The sequence below is a fragment of the Eulemur rufifrons genome, chromosome 5 (assembly GCF_041146395.1).
Source record: "Eulemur rufifrons isolate Redbay chromosome 5, OSU_ERuf_1, whole genome shotgun sequence".
NCBI lineage: Eukaryota > Metazoa > Chordata > Mammalia > Primates > Lemuridae > Eulemur > Eulemur rufifrons.
Genome location: NC_090987.1, coordinates 22,668,714 through 22,683,551, shown reverse-complemented (window position 1 = coordinate 22,683,551; position 14,838 = coordinate 22,668,714). Strand labels below are relative to the sequence as shown.

General features: G+C 39.5%; 1 protein-coding gene across 1 annotated transcript in view; it reads right to left on the bottom strand.

The window, feature by feature from the left end:
• The window catches only part of PSTPIP2 (proline-serine-threonine phosphatase interacting protein 2), a 68,676-nt gene that overhangs the window by 31,585 nt on the left and 22,253 nt on the right, over window positions 1-14,838 (bottom strand). The window contains exon 2 of the mRNA XM_069468443.1: window positions 5,382-5,482. Within this exon, the coding sequence (XP_069324544.1) occupies window positions 5,382-5,482 (101 nt within the window). The remainder of the gene's footprint in view (window positions 1-5,381; window positions 5,483-14,838) is intronic.

The following is a 14,838-nucleotide window of genomic DNA, read 5'->3' as shown; positions in this document are numbered from 1 at the left end:
GTTTATTTATCATGTAACAAGGGCAAGATGGAAATGTCAAAACAGTACAGGAAACAGAAGAAGGAATACTCCAACTCTTAGAGTTCAGCTGGCTACACTTTCTTCACAAAGCCCTCCTTGAAAACTCCAGCTCACTTTGACCTCTCCCCACCAGACTTCCCAAACCAGGAGCGATACATCTGCCATTTTCTCTTCAGCAACCCATGGCAAACATTGTCAGATATGGCCTTTTCCATCAGGCCTGAAAGCAGCCTCAGGGTGATCCTCCACTCAGTACTTCAGGCAGCCCCCAAATCAGAGTGGGCATATAGGATGAACTCCTTTTGCCATAAAACATGATATTTAGTTATTGTGTTTATTTTTACTGTATATGCCACTCATAGCACCGCAGCTGAATTATAAATGCCTTGGAAAAGTCCATGTTGTTAGATCTGAGAAGCTCTTACAGAACATCTAGTACAAGCCCTTTATTTTATAGATGAGAAAAGTGGCACCTAGAAAGGTCTAGGCCCTTGGTTAATATCACTGCTGCCTACTGAGGAAGCCAGGATTAGAGGACCCAGGTGTCTGGACTCCTGTCCTAGTACTCTATGTCCCTTGTAGGTCCCAGCTTCCAGCCCAATCTATTGAGCACATGCTATGGGTGTTCCTCCCCCAGAATATGACCGCTGTGTCTCACAACGTGACCTTATTTGGAAATAGGGATATTCCAACTAATTAGTTGAGGTGAGGTCATACTAGAGTAGGGCGGGTTCTTAATGCAATATGACTAGTGTCCTTATATGAAGACAAGGTGAAGACACAGGGGAAGAATGCCACATGACAATGGAGGGAGAGATTGGAGTTATGCAGCTATAAGCCAAGGCCTGCCAAGGATTGCCAGCCACACCAGAAGCTAAGAGAAAGACATGGAACACATTCTCCCCTAGAGCCTTCAACAGAGCGTGATCCTGCCAACATCTTGATTCTAGACTTCTGGCCCACAGAACCATGAGAGAATAAATTATTTTATTTTAAGCCACTTAGTTAGTGGCAATTTGTTGCAGCGGCCCTAGAAAACTAATACAGGCCATAATGGCTTGACTGTAACTTGACCACAGGGTGCTAATGCCCAAGGGAATCTGTCATTCCCACCTTGGCAATCTGTCATCCGTAAGCCCCTAAGCCTTTCCTGAGAAATAGCTGACCCACAGTGAGAGTCTTGAAATCAGACATGTAGCCAGGGCAGGCTGATCATCAGATGTTTAGAGCTCGTGGGGAAGGGTACAGAGTCCTGAGGCACTGGGGCTGTGGCTCCCCTAGTTCTGCAGTCCCCAACCCCCAGGCCACGAACCAGTACCAGTCCATGGCCTGTGAAGAACCAGGCCACACAACAGGAGGTGAGTGGTAGGTGTGGGCAAGCCAGTGGAGCTTCATCTGTATTTACAACCGCTCCCTATCGCTTGCATCACTGTATAAGCTCTGCCTCCTATCACATCACCAGCAGCATTAGATTCTCATAGAAACATGAACCCCACTGCAAACTGCGCATGAGAGGGATCTAGGTTGTGCGCTTCTTATGAGAATCTAATGCCTGATGATCTGAGGTGGAGCTGAGGCAGTGTCGCTAGTGCTGGGGAGCAGCTGCAAATACAGATTATCATGAGCAGAGAGGTTTGACTGCACAGAGACCCTAATAAATCAATTGCTTGCAGACTCATATCAAAACCCTATCAGTGAGTGGCAAGCAACAATCAAGCTGCATCTGGTGGCAAGCTTATAGTGTATATTACAATATAATAGGAATAAAGTGCACAATAAATGTAATGTGCTTGAATCATCCTGAAACCATCCCACACTATCTGTGGAAAAACTGTCTTCCATGAAACTGGTCCCTGGTGCCAAAAAGTTGGGGACTGCTCCGCAATCTCTAGATGTAGCCACTCACCTATAAGTGGTTAAGAATTCTGTGCATAAAGGGGTTCCACCAGCATGCTTCCCTCCTCCCTACTCAGGATCCTGTTGCAACACACAATTAAGAGAACTGAACTGGTTGCCAAGTTCCTGGTGAAACTTCCCTTCACAGCATATACCCAGCCTTCTCAGAAGGACATTAAGTAAAATGGAAAAACCATCAGACATGAGGTTAATAGAAGTCCAGGCTCTACTACTTACGGATTTTGTAATCTTGGGCAAGTCATTTAAACCCCACTAAACCTCAGTTTTGTCATCTGTAAAATGAAGCTAATTAATGATATATTCCCTGCCTTTCAGACTTAAGATAACAATATTAGTAATGGGTACCATTTGCCCACCACTTACGGTATACCAGGCAGCATACTAGGAACTCTGTAGTGGTTAACAGCACAGATTGCAAGGCCCAGCTTTACTAGGTTTGAAACGAGTTCTACTCCATATTAGCTATCTGCCCTTAAGCCAGTTACATAACTTCTCTGAACTTCAGTTTCTTCAATTGTAACACAAGGATGACAAAACTTACCATAGAAGATTATTATGAGAATTAAATGAGATAATATATACAAATACATGGTAGCTTGTATCTAGTAAGCCTTCGATAAACAGCAGCTACTAATATAATCTCATTTAATCACCCCTAGCTACCCTCTGACGTATGATTATCCACATTTTTTATATTTCTCAAATCCTGCTCATATCAGGAACTTATTATGTAATGTCTGGCCCCACCTGGGGGTCCAGGGGCGGGATAGTCCATGGGCTTGGGCTACCAGTGACAAGATGGCTTCATTTTAATTGTTAACCAACTAGAAGACCTCAGACTGAAGCTCTATGCAGAATGCTTCCTTTAAAGAAAAAATAAAGAGGAAAATTTGATGTGGACTTTGAAGGATGGAGAGAATTTACTTAGGCATCAAGAAGAAAGGAGGACACTCAGGTGGGGAAATGCTGGAGTAAGAGGTAGCAGCAGAGACACCCACAGCATGCTCACTAGTGAGCCCATTTGGCTGGAACAGAGAGAATGGGTGTGAGGAGTGAGAACGTATGAAACACACCTAAAAGGGAGGGAAAAAACATCTCTGTGCTGAGAACAAGCCCGTCCCCCCAGAAAGCCACCTGCCCATATGCCCAGAGTCAATGAGTCATAAACACAGCAGTTGTGTGAGACTCCCCTGGAGCTAGGTTCTGTCACTTTCTAGATTCCCATAGTAAATTGCATCTACCAAGCTACATTTTTCTGCAAAGAAAATGGTACTAATAATACCCCTTGCAGTGTATACAAGTGTCAAAGGCATGTGCAAACCTCAATGTTATAGTAACAGAAATATGGAGACCAAGCTCCTAGCACAGCCCATAGCCACATAATAGTAACCACAGATCATTACCCAATCTTCCCTTGAGTAGAAAGTGGAGAGACTTTATTGAAAACACTTTGATATTTGTGTCTCCAAGTTCTGAGCCTTTCGCTTACTGCCTGACAAATAGAACCCGTTCATTAATTTGGGTCTTAGCAAGAATTCTGATCTTTGGCCAAAAATCCTCCTAAAGCACTCCTTCATCCAGAACCTCTGGGAAATGGGATCTTCTGGAAGAATAAGATTTTCCACAAAACTTGTGTAACTTGGCCAGGTGTGGTGGCTCATGCCTGTAATCCTAGCACTCTGGGAGGCCGAGGTTGGCAGATCACTTGAGGTCAGGAGTTCGAGATTAGCCTGAGCAAGAGTGAGACCCCCGTCTCTACTAAAAAAAATTAGAAAGAAATTATATGGACAGCTAAAATATATATATAGAAAAAAATTAGCTGGGCATGGTGGCACATGCCTGTAGTCCCAGCTACTTGGGAAGCTGAGGCAGGAGGATTGCTTGAGCCCAGGAGTTTGAGGTTGCTGTGAGCTAGGCTGACGCCACAGCACTCTAGCCCGGGCAACAGTGTGAGACTCTGTCTCAAAAAAAAAAAAAAAAGAAAAAGAAAGAAAAAGAAAAAAACCTAGTGTAAATCATTAAGCATAGAATTTTTTTTAAACATCTTATCCATTTAAAAAGAAAAAAGAATACTGTGTAAGCCACCAACACCAAGAAGATAAAATTAAAAAAAGAAAAAAGAAAAAAAAAGAAAATCCTCTAAACCATGCCAATTCCCCATGGAGCACCAAACCCCACCACCTTCGGGAGTGCCATGATCTGCCTGCAACTTTCCCACAGCTCCCTCACCCTCCTTGTCCCTGAATTGGGCTCTGTCTCCCTCTTACTGTTAGAGTAGGAGACTAGGAGACAGGGCTGAGACTGGATGCAGGGGCTTGCAGAGTGGGTGCAGGTGCTGAAATGAACAACCCTCAGGTAGAAGCTAACTAGACCACTAAGCTAACAGCTGGGTGCACAGGCTTGCACAGTGGGTGCAGGTGCTGAAATAAATCACCCTCAGGCAGAAGACCAAAGGTGCAGAGGACCTGGAACTCTGCCATATGTGTCTTAGCAGAGATGAACAGAGAGAGGCTCGTCCACTGCCTAGCCCCATGGAGCTGGCCGTTGTTCCTCCTCCTTTGAGGGGAACACTCCCTCTTTTCCACCCAAGAAGGTTGACTACTAAGCTAACAGCCAGATGCAGGGGCTTGCAGAGTGGGTACAGGTGTTAAAGTCTCACTAAGGGGAGTTGATAATCACAGACAAGAACCGGCTTCAACCGCTTTGTCAGTTGTCTAGATCACCTTACATGAACTTTAGCTAATTACATTATTTACACTGTGGTTGGCCCTTGAAATCACCATGACAGTTCCAAAACAACTATATCAAGTATGAAAATGGGAAGGAACCCAATTCTAGAAGTTCTGCAAATTCTTAGTAAAAGTCAACCGCTTAGCTTTGGATGGTCCTCCCATCAATTCACAAGACTTTAAAAGACCAAAAACCACATCTTCCCGGTGCAGCTGCTCTTTTTGAGCCTGCCTGCTCTCTTGCTCTTGAGTGTATACTTTCACTTTTGCTTTCAATAAAAGCTGCTTGCTTTGGCTTACTGATGTGTCCTGAAATTCTTTTTCTGAGGAGCACCAAGAACCTGACTTGGAGGACAGTTCTCCGGCAGTGCCCATTCCCACCTCCAGATACTCCTTGACCTGTCAAATCCACCTCACCCTCCGAGGGCCACCGCAAGGATCTCTCCCATGGAATCTTTCAGTGTTACCAATACCACACTACTTGGTATATTTTGCTTACTTAATATAATTTGTTTGCTGCTTCGCCATGAATCTTATCTCAAACCAGTTTCTAAGAACTTTAGGACAATACACCATTTATTTCCTGGGTATCATCCATAATGTATAGCAGAGGGTCTTCAGGATCGTTAAACACAAAAGCACAACAGTAAATCGTTCCCTGTTTGGGTGGGAGTGTCTTTGCCCACCCTCTTCAGAGAGGACAGGGCACAGTACCTTTCCTTTAAAAAGTCTTCAAACTCTTTGCAGTTCTTGCGGCCGTTGTTCAGATGCTGGATGATATTGTCATAGCCAATGGTGCTGAGGATGTCCGAACTCTGGTGGGAAAAACAACATGGCGTCAGACCAGGAAGGGCAGGGACGGCAGCTCAGAGGCCTGGAGACAGGATGGGACAAAATAGGTGGGAAGCCAGACATGGGACATTGCTGACTCACTTTATCTCCAAGACACACATGACCAAGAGGAACAAACAGAAGAAAGAAGAATGAGTGTAGCCATGGAAGAGTTTTTAAAATGATGATACTGAAGGGCCACAAAACAGGAAGGAAGTGACAGAAATAAGAGGCACATGGGTGAGGGAGCTGGCCTGGCCCTCTGCTCAAGCCTAAAGTGAGGCCAGGAGAGGGAGAAGGAGATTCAATGCAATCCCTCTCAAAATACAAATGACATTCTTCACAGAATTGGAAAAAAAAATTCTGAAATTTTTATGGAACCACAAAAAACCCTCAATAAGCCCATAGCAAGGTTAATCAAAAAACAAAAGAAAGAGAGAAAACACAAATTACCAATATCAAGATGAAAGAGGGACCATCAATACAGAGTAAATATTGTTAAAATATCAATTTCCCCAAATTAATCTACACATTCAACATAATCCCATCAAAATCCCAAAAGTCTTTTCTTTAGAATCTGCAAGTTGAGCCTAAAATGTATAAAGAATTACAAAGGACCTAGGATGTTAAAAAAAAAAATTAGAAAAGAACAAATTTGAAAGATAGACAAGTAGCACTGTCTGGGGAACGGACACGCCTGGAGCTTTGACTTGGGGGGACGGGCGGTACATGGGCAACATATGTAACCTGAAATTCTGTATCCCCCATAATAAGATGAAATTAAAAAAATGCATATTTCACATAATTTATTAAAAAGTGAGCATTCACAGTTATATAATTCTAATAAATTATAAATTGTTTAAAAAAAAAAAGAAACATAGACAAGTAGACCAATGGAACAGAATAGAATCCAGAAATAGACTCACTTGTATTAATATATGGTAAATTGACTTTCAACAAAATCAGAGCTGTTCAATGAGGAAATGGTAGTTTTTTCAACAAATGGTTCTGGAAAAACTGCATAAAGTTGTTGGGGAAAAAGGGCCTCTACTATTAAGTCCTTAAATAGGAAATGTCCGATTTTGAATCAATGAGCCCACGTGGCTCATTTTCAAGACTAAAATCACAAGAACAGAACTTCTCAAATCATTGATGTACTACAGTGCATTCATTAGCCACATCCTTCCCAAACACTTCATTGATATTTCAAGCTATCTGCACAGCATTGGTTCCACGAAAGAATTCATATTCAAAAATAACATGCATTTTTTACTTACCCACGGTTTCACAAAAATTGCTCTAAAAAAAACCTTGAAAGATAATCACAAGCCAAACCATGGATTTGAAAGACTGAAGATGTATCTTCACAATAAAAATAAAACAAGACGCGTCAAAGTGAAATGTCAGAGGTATCAACTGTCAAACTTAGTAGGTAAGGAAATAGGACATTTCATACCTAATAACCTCATAATTCCGTGCTGCAGGGCCCTCTAAGAACTTGGTGCTGTGCTCCTTTTCCACCTCTTCTATCCTCACGTGGACTCTGAGCAGAAGGTGTAGAGTGCAGAAGGGGAAGCAAACAGCATTTGCAGCTTCCAAAGCCACCATCAGGGTTACAGGTGCTGCCTGCAAGCGTGCCACATCTAGTTCTGTGCTGCGTTTCAAGCACACTCCTATCATGACGTCTGCCACACAGTCTCTACAGACATAGGCACTAGGGACTCCCTGGTCAGAATCACCCAGGCAGCTTGTTAAACAAAGATCCCTCATTTCACCCCCAGACCTGCTAATTGCGACCCTACAGTCAGGTATAGGAATCTCCCTACTTTTTTATACTCCTTCCAAGTGGCTGGAACACAGTTTGAAAACTGCTGCCCATAGAAAATATAAAAGGCAAGAAACAATCACGGTTCCTGCCTAGAGGAACTTACAAGAAGAAGAAAGCAGGATGCAGGCCCATGAAACTACAGAAAAGTACAGAATGGGGAGGCGAGAGAATGACTGTCAGAAAAGTGCAAAGGAGAAGAGGCCAGAGAAGACCCTCCATGTTTTGCATTTCATTTTAAAACCTCCAGATCTTGAGTAAAACACACAAATTGACACAGATGCCTTTTAAAAGCCCTGAGAGCCCCCTGGAACTGGGAGGAGGCCAGCGATTATACTTTGCATTACATACAAAGGCTGCACTTTGCTTGATGCCTGGGCATAGGGTGCATAAGTGTACTGCGCTTTGCATTAAAAAACCACAACATGTTCCATAAACACAGTGAGACAGGAGGTATTTTCATGTTTTACGTGTGGAGAAAATGAGACACTAGGAAGCAAAGTTTTCCTTATCATTGCCTCCAACCACTATGAAAAATTTTAACTCTCAATCAACAATATTATCCAAATCTCTGTTATTTATTAAGAGCTAAGACAACAGTAGACTTGGTAGAAAGACTGGGAAGTTCATTTTACCTCCCTATGCTGGCAACCTTGATCTTTCTTTTCTACTTATTTATCACCCAAAGAGGTAAAAATCAAGTAGATTAAACTCTGCAAATATGAATGAATTGTTGTTAATTAATATTAATAATTATGTCTAATATACCTTGAGTACTTGCTGTGTGTCAAACAGCATATCAAGCATTTTGCATGGAATATCTTGTTTAATCCTTACAATAATAATATGACACAGGTATCATTATTATCTTCATTTTATAGGACAGGAAACTGAGGCTCAAAATCCGTATTTTGAAACAGACTAAAGTTCATATTCTTAAACCTCTCCACCACACAGCTTTTGTTATTTGAGTACAAGAACCATATCTACTTTTTTGTCAGTCCATTTTCTTGCAATTCTAAATGGAAAACGTTCAGGCTTTAATGCCACACTTGGTTCTCAGTCCCAGTTCTACCATTCATAAACTACATGACTTTGAGCTAATAGCTCAATCTGTCTAAGTGTTAATTATGGGGATTATCAGAAGGATTAAAAGACATATTGTGTTTTGAGTTTGTCAAGTGCTTCACAAAGGAATTATGGAAGACACATTCGAATTTTTCATTAGGAAAAGAGAATGTGTTTGGACCATGTGAATTTTTTCATTGAAAGTAAACAATGGCGAAATAAATGTAGCATGTTTGCTCTTCAAAAATGTGTGTATCATCATCTGAGAAGCAGCTGGAGAGGTGTTAGAGATATCTTACCAGGGGATAATGAAAACTGCCATCAGTGTATTCAACCATGTTCTCCAAGTCTAAGGTCAAAGTCACCGTATGGTTGTGCCCTTTAACCTTCTCTTAAGCAATAACAGTGAACTGTGAAAGCAAGAATGAAATCCCACCCCCCAGTTCCTATGCCAGCGTTATTCTACAGCCCATAGTCTGCCCACCTGGCCTCCTACAACCCTCAAACATCCCGAGCTCTGTCCAGGCTAGATCCACACTTGACATTTCACATGTCTGAATAATGTCCCTCCTCTCAAGTCGGCAGGTCAATTAAAACGACACCTTCACTCAATGGAAAATAAGTTAAGTGAAAGTAGAACCTGAGAAATAACCGTGTGATGCAAAAACACATTGGGGGGAAAAAAAGACTAGAAGAATACACACCAAAATGCTAAAAGTAATTCTCTTCTTAGCATTTTTCTGTATTTTCTAAATTTTCTACGATATATTTTTATTGTTTTTTATAATCTGAAGTCTTTTTCCCTACCTCTATCCTTTACTGGCAAATTAAACTCTTCTGTTTATCACTCCTCTGTTCCCAAGCCACACTAAAATAACAAAGAATCCACAGCAACCACAGAAAATAGGGGAAACTGGAGATTCATAGGAATTTCTGTCATATGAAAAGCAGATGGAACTAAATGGACAGAAGTTGGAAGACAGTATCCCAACCCAGTCAAAACAGAGAAGAAAGTATACAAATGTTCTCAACATTCCAGGAGAAACCAGTGGGGAGGGGGGAAAAATGTTCTCAACAAAGTTCTAGAACCTAAGCCCCAAGATCCCAGTCAGCAGGGGCTGAAACAGGAGCTGCCTCTGAGGAATTGGCAGGGTGTTTAGAGGATGCCGGAACCCTGCCAGTGGCCTGCCCCACGCCGGGTGGAAGAAGAGCAGCTGGTTCTGACGCTTGTGCCAAAGCCGCAGCTGCAGGGTGGTGCAGACTCCACCCTGCAGTAGGCTCCTCACATGGGCATGAAAACCAGAACAGCCACGGGGCGCTGTCCCTAGCAGTCTTCAAAACTTCCACAGTGAAAATTAAAAGAGAAAGACCTCAGCGCTCTGAGGTCCTCTAAATGCCTTTCACTTCCAGGGAAATGCCTTTCCCACCTTCTCACTCCAGACAGAGACAGAAATATCAGAAATTGTCAATACAAGTATCTACTTAGAAAAACCACAGATTATCAAGTGAAAAACTGAGAACGGCATTAAATATACAAAACACAACAGCTTTCTTATATGTCAACAATAACGATTTAAAAATGTAATTTAAAATACAAAGATCCTTATATCCTTATAGGAATAAGTCATTTGGAAGCAAAGCTATGAAACATTACCAAAGAACACAAAGATCTCAATACATCCCAGAAATAAGTCATAATCCAATATGGGAAAATCTGATATTGGAAAGATTCAGTTCTACCCAAATAAATCTAGAAAGTTAAAAATAATTCCAATTCCAATCAAAATCAAAATTCTAATAAGATTTCTTTTTAAATTTAAGTTTATTATAAAGCAAACCTAGAAAATAGGTGAATGAAAATAGCCCCTAAAATATTAAAAACCATAAACAATGAGTGAAGACTTGCTATACCATATTAAAAAACAGTATAAAAGTACAGAAATTTTTAAAAGTATATTACTCACATTGATAATTGGGCAAATAAAAAGCAAAGAACAGTCCAGAAATGGCCTTATTATATGAGGATTTAGTAGATGTATGTGATAAAAGGAAACATTTGAAATCAGAAAGCAAAGGATGGGTTATCCAATAAATGTTACTGTGAAAATGATTGTCCATTTTGTCAAAAACCAAAAATAGAGCCCTTTCTAACATCATACTCTAAAAGAAGTCTCTGATCAGTTAAAGGTCTAAATATGGAAATAAGAAACATGAAAGAAGAAAATATAGGAATGTGTACATATTAGAGTGAGAGATAGTTATCTAAGTGTAGCCCCAAACATAGAAGACATAAGGGAAAAGACTAATAGTTTAGCCTATTCAGATTAACAAAATATAGTTTACCAAAATTGACCATTTGAGATAGAAAGCTTAACAGGCTAGTTGATATGAGATGCTATCCTTAGCATGAAAATTTATTATCACTCATATAATTGGGGTAAAAATGAACTTTCTAATAAATGGTGCTGAGATAACTGGTTAGCCATTTAGAAAAATGATAAAAATAGATCCAACCCACACACCACATATAAAAATAAATTCAAATGGATCAGTGATCTAAATGTAAAAACAGGAAACCATACAAACACTAGAAATAAATAAACCTGGGTGTTCAAAAAGACTTCCTAACTATGATTTAAAATCTAAATACAATAAAAAGGAAGATTTATATATTTGACCGTATAAAAATAAAAACTTTTACATAGCAAAAAAAAATCACAAGCAGCATAAAAAGACAATTGACAAAGTAGGAGAAAATACCTGCAACAAAATCACAGCTAAAGAGCTAATAATATCCTGAGTATATAAACAATTCTTTTAAAACTGACAGAAAAGGACCAAAAATGGGCAAAAGATATGAATAGGTAATTACTGTGTGTATATGTCCCTTAAATATATGAAAATATATACAACCTCATCCACACAAAGACAAATGTAAATGAAAACTTAACTGAGGTGTCATTTCTCACTCATCAGTTTAGTAAAATTAACAAGTATGAGAACAATTTCTGTTGGCAAGGTTGTAGGAAACAGTCACTCATATATTGCCTGTGAGAATAAAAATTAGTTCAAACCTTAGGAGGGGAAACTCAGTGGTTAAACTACATATGTGTTTACCTTTTTATCCAACGATCCCACTTCTAGTAATTTACCCTGAAGATACACCTTCAACTAAATGAAAGTACATATTTTAGGTTATTTATTGCAGTACTGTTTGTAATTGCAACATTTTAGAAACAACCTAAATGCTCATACATAGGAGAATGGTTGATGAATCATGGTACATTCACATAATCGAGTTCTATGCAGCTATGAAAAAGAATGAGTAATATCTCTTAGAACTGATATGGAGAGATTTCCAGTGTATATTTTAAAGTGAAAAAACCAAAAGGCAAAAGCGTAACTGCAGTGTGGCCATAAAGACTGGAAACATAGGCATTTAAATATGTAATATTTATTTTATAAATATAATTATTCTATAATATATTAATATTAATAATATATTCTATAATATATTATTTAAATAATTTAAATAGTCATTTATAAGCTGTGATTACAATGAAAAAGATAGGTGGAATAATTATAGAAAAAATAGGTAAAGATAACACTTTCTAGGCATACCTTTTTAAGTAGTTCTGACTTGTGAAATCATGTTAATATTTTATTTTCATATTTTTTTAAGAGACAGGATCTCACTATGTTGTCCAGGCTTGAGTGCAATGGGTATTCATAGGTGCGGACATTGTGCACTACAACCTCAAGCTCCAGGGCTCAAGCAATCCTCCCGGGTAGCTGGGATTGTAAGCACACACCACCTCCCCCAACTCAGGTTAATATTTTAAATAGTGGGGAAGAAACCGGAAACAAATTAAGAAGGATAGAGGAAACTCTAAAATGGAGTACAAATAGAAATAAGTGAACCTAACTACATTTTAAATGAATATGGAAGGAGGGGACGAGAAGTAACCTGAGTAACTTTGAACACAGTATTTTGACTATGTCCTCACAAACTAAGACAAAAAGAAATACAAATACTAAATTCTAGTTTGCTTTTCACAATGGTAGGGTTAGCAATTTTGAAACTGCTTTCTATGCATCTTAGGACTGAGTAAATGAGTAAATATATTGTGGATAATGGGAGCCAGGTTTCTCATAGAAAAGGGAACAGTGGCATGCCAGAGCTGGCTCACACTTAGTGAGAACCAGCTGTGCACATCTCTTCCTAATTCCCCATTCAGTAATGTCATGCTGGAAACTTGAAACTGGCCATAGAAGGGAATTTTTACACCATGGATATTAGCAAACACTGCAAATTGGACTTTTTATCGACTGGAGATCCAGTTGTTAAACATCTACCAGCACACCACTGGAAGGGAGGCTACAATAAACCCTGTGGTGTTGAAATGGAATTGGAGGTATCATTATACATGAGTGTACTTCCTAGCTCTGTCTGTGAAACAATGACATCCAAATGGCAATGAGCATACCTAGAGCACAAATCTCAGTTTCTACTTAGAGAAACCAGGACTCCGTGGAGAAATGGCAGATTACAGAACTGGGGCAGGGAAATTACCTATTAAGCCTGTAACATCTTGTGTCAGTAAGCAAGGAAGGGCTCAAAGAATGATGGGGATATTTTGGAAAGGAGACAGGGTCCAGTTTAAAGGAGATCCCCACTGTCCAAATCTAGGACAATTTGAGCATCAAGGCCAATAATGATGGTAACATGTTATAATCCATTGAATAAAATAAAAATCCATACTAATGGGAAGAGAAGGGAAGGGTCTTCCTTACAGTAGAATGCCAATTTTATGATGTAGACGAAATTAGAAAATCAACATATTAATACAAAGACTTATACATGCATGTTCATAGCAGCTTTATTTATAATAGCCACAACCTGGAAACAAATCCAAATGTCCATGAGCAGGTCCATGGATAAACAGTCATATGTCCACAAATGGAATACTAATCAGTAATAAAAAGGGATAAATTATTAATATGCACAACAATAATGGATAAATCTCAAAATAAGTATAGGTGAAAGAAACCAGGTCAAAAAAAAGTTTCAATTATATAATTATACAAATTCTAGAAAATATAACTAAATCTATAGTGATAGCAGATCAGTGGTTGCCTGGGAAAGGGATGATAGGGTAGGAGAGATTTTAGAGGGTCATGAGGAATGTTTGGGGGTGATAGATATGATCACTATCTAGATTGTGGTAGTTTCATGAATATATATACACATGTCAAAACCTATAAAACTGTATACTGAAAACATGGGCAGTTAATTATATGTCTAGCATTCTCCAATAAAGCTGCAAAAATAAACATGTTGGTCACCATTGGGCAACCATCTTAGTAATTAATAACAGATTCCGGAAACTGGATATTTACATGGTTTCAAAACATATCCCCTGAAGTTACTTATTAATTACAAAAGGGAAATCAGTAGTTTTACAATGGAGAAACCTAGAAAACATCAGAATGATAGGCTGAATAATGGCCCCTAAAGATGTCTGCATTCTGATCCCCAAAAGCTGTGACTATGTTCCCATTTGTGGCAAAAAAAAAAAAAAAAAAAAAAAAAACCTTTACAGATGTGACAATGATCTTGAGATGGGGAGGTTACCCTGGATTATCCAGGTAAGCCAGCGTAATCAGAGGGGCCCTTATAAGGAGACAGAGAGTCCAAGTCAGAGTAGGAAATGTAACCAGAGGTGCAGAGGTCAGAGGAGAGAGAGAGATTTGAAGATGCTACACTGCTGGCAGGAAGATGAAGGAAGGGACCACAAGCCAATGAATGCAGGCAGCCTCTAGGTTCAGAAAAGGCAAGAAAAGGGATTCTGCTCTAAAGCCTCCAGAAGGAACCAGTCTTGCTGACACCTTGATTCCAGCCAAGTGAAATCCACTTTGGACTTCAGACCTCCAGAACTACAAGATGATAAATTTACATTGTTTTAAGCCACGGAATTTGTGGTAATTTGTTACAGCAGTAGTAGGAAACTAACACAACCACCCTAACCAAAGGATCAAAGTTAAACACTACCAGTTACAGGACAAACAAGCAGCACATGCCTCCTGATACTGAGAATAATGTGGCATTCCTTCTGGAACATTCCTGCCAAAAATGCATGGCCTGGATCTAGTCATAAGGAAACAGGAAAACTGAAATTGAAAGACATTCTACAAAATAATTGTCCTGCACTCTTTAAAAACGTCAAAGTCAAAAAGAAACAGAGAGACTGAGGAACTGTTCCAAACTGAAGGAGACAGAAGAAGACTTGACAATTAAATGCCATGCAGAATCCTGAATGGGAAATGTTTTCTTCTTATGTTAGAAAGGACATTACTGAGACAATTGGGAAATTAGAATACGGTGTATATATTAACTAATAGTACTATGTTGATGTTATTTCCTGATATGTTTATCATGATACTGTG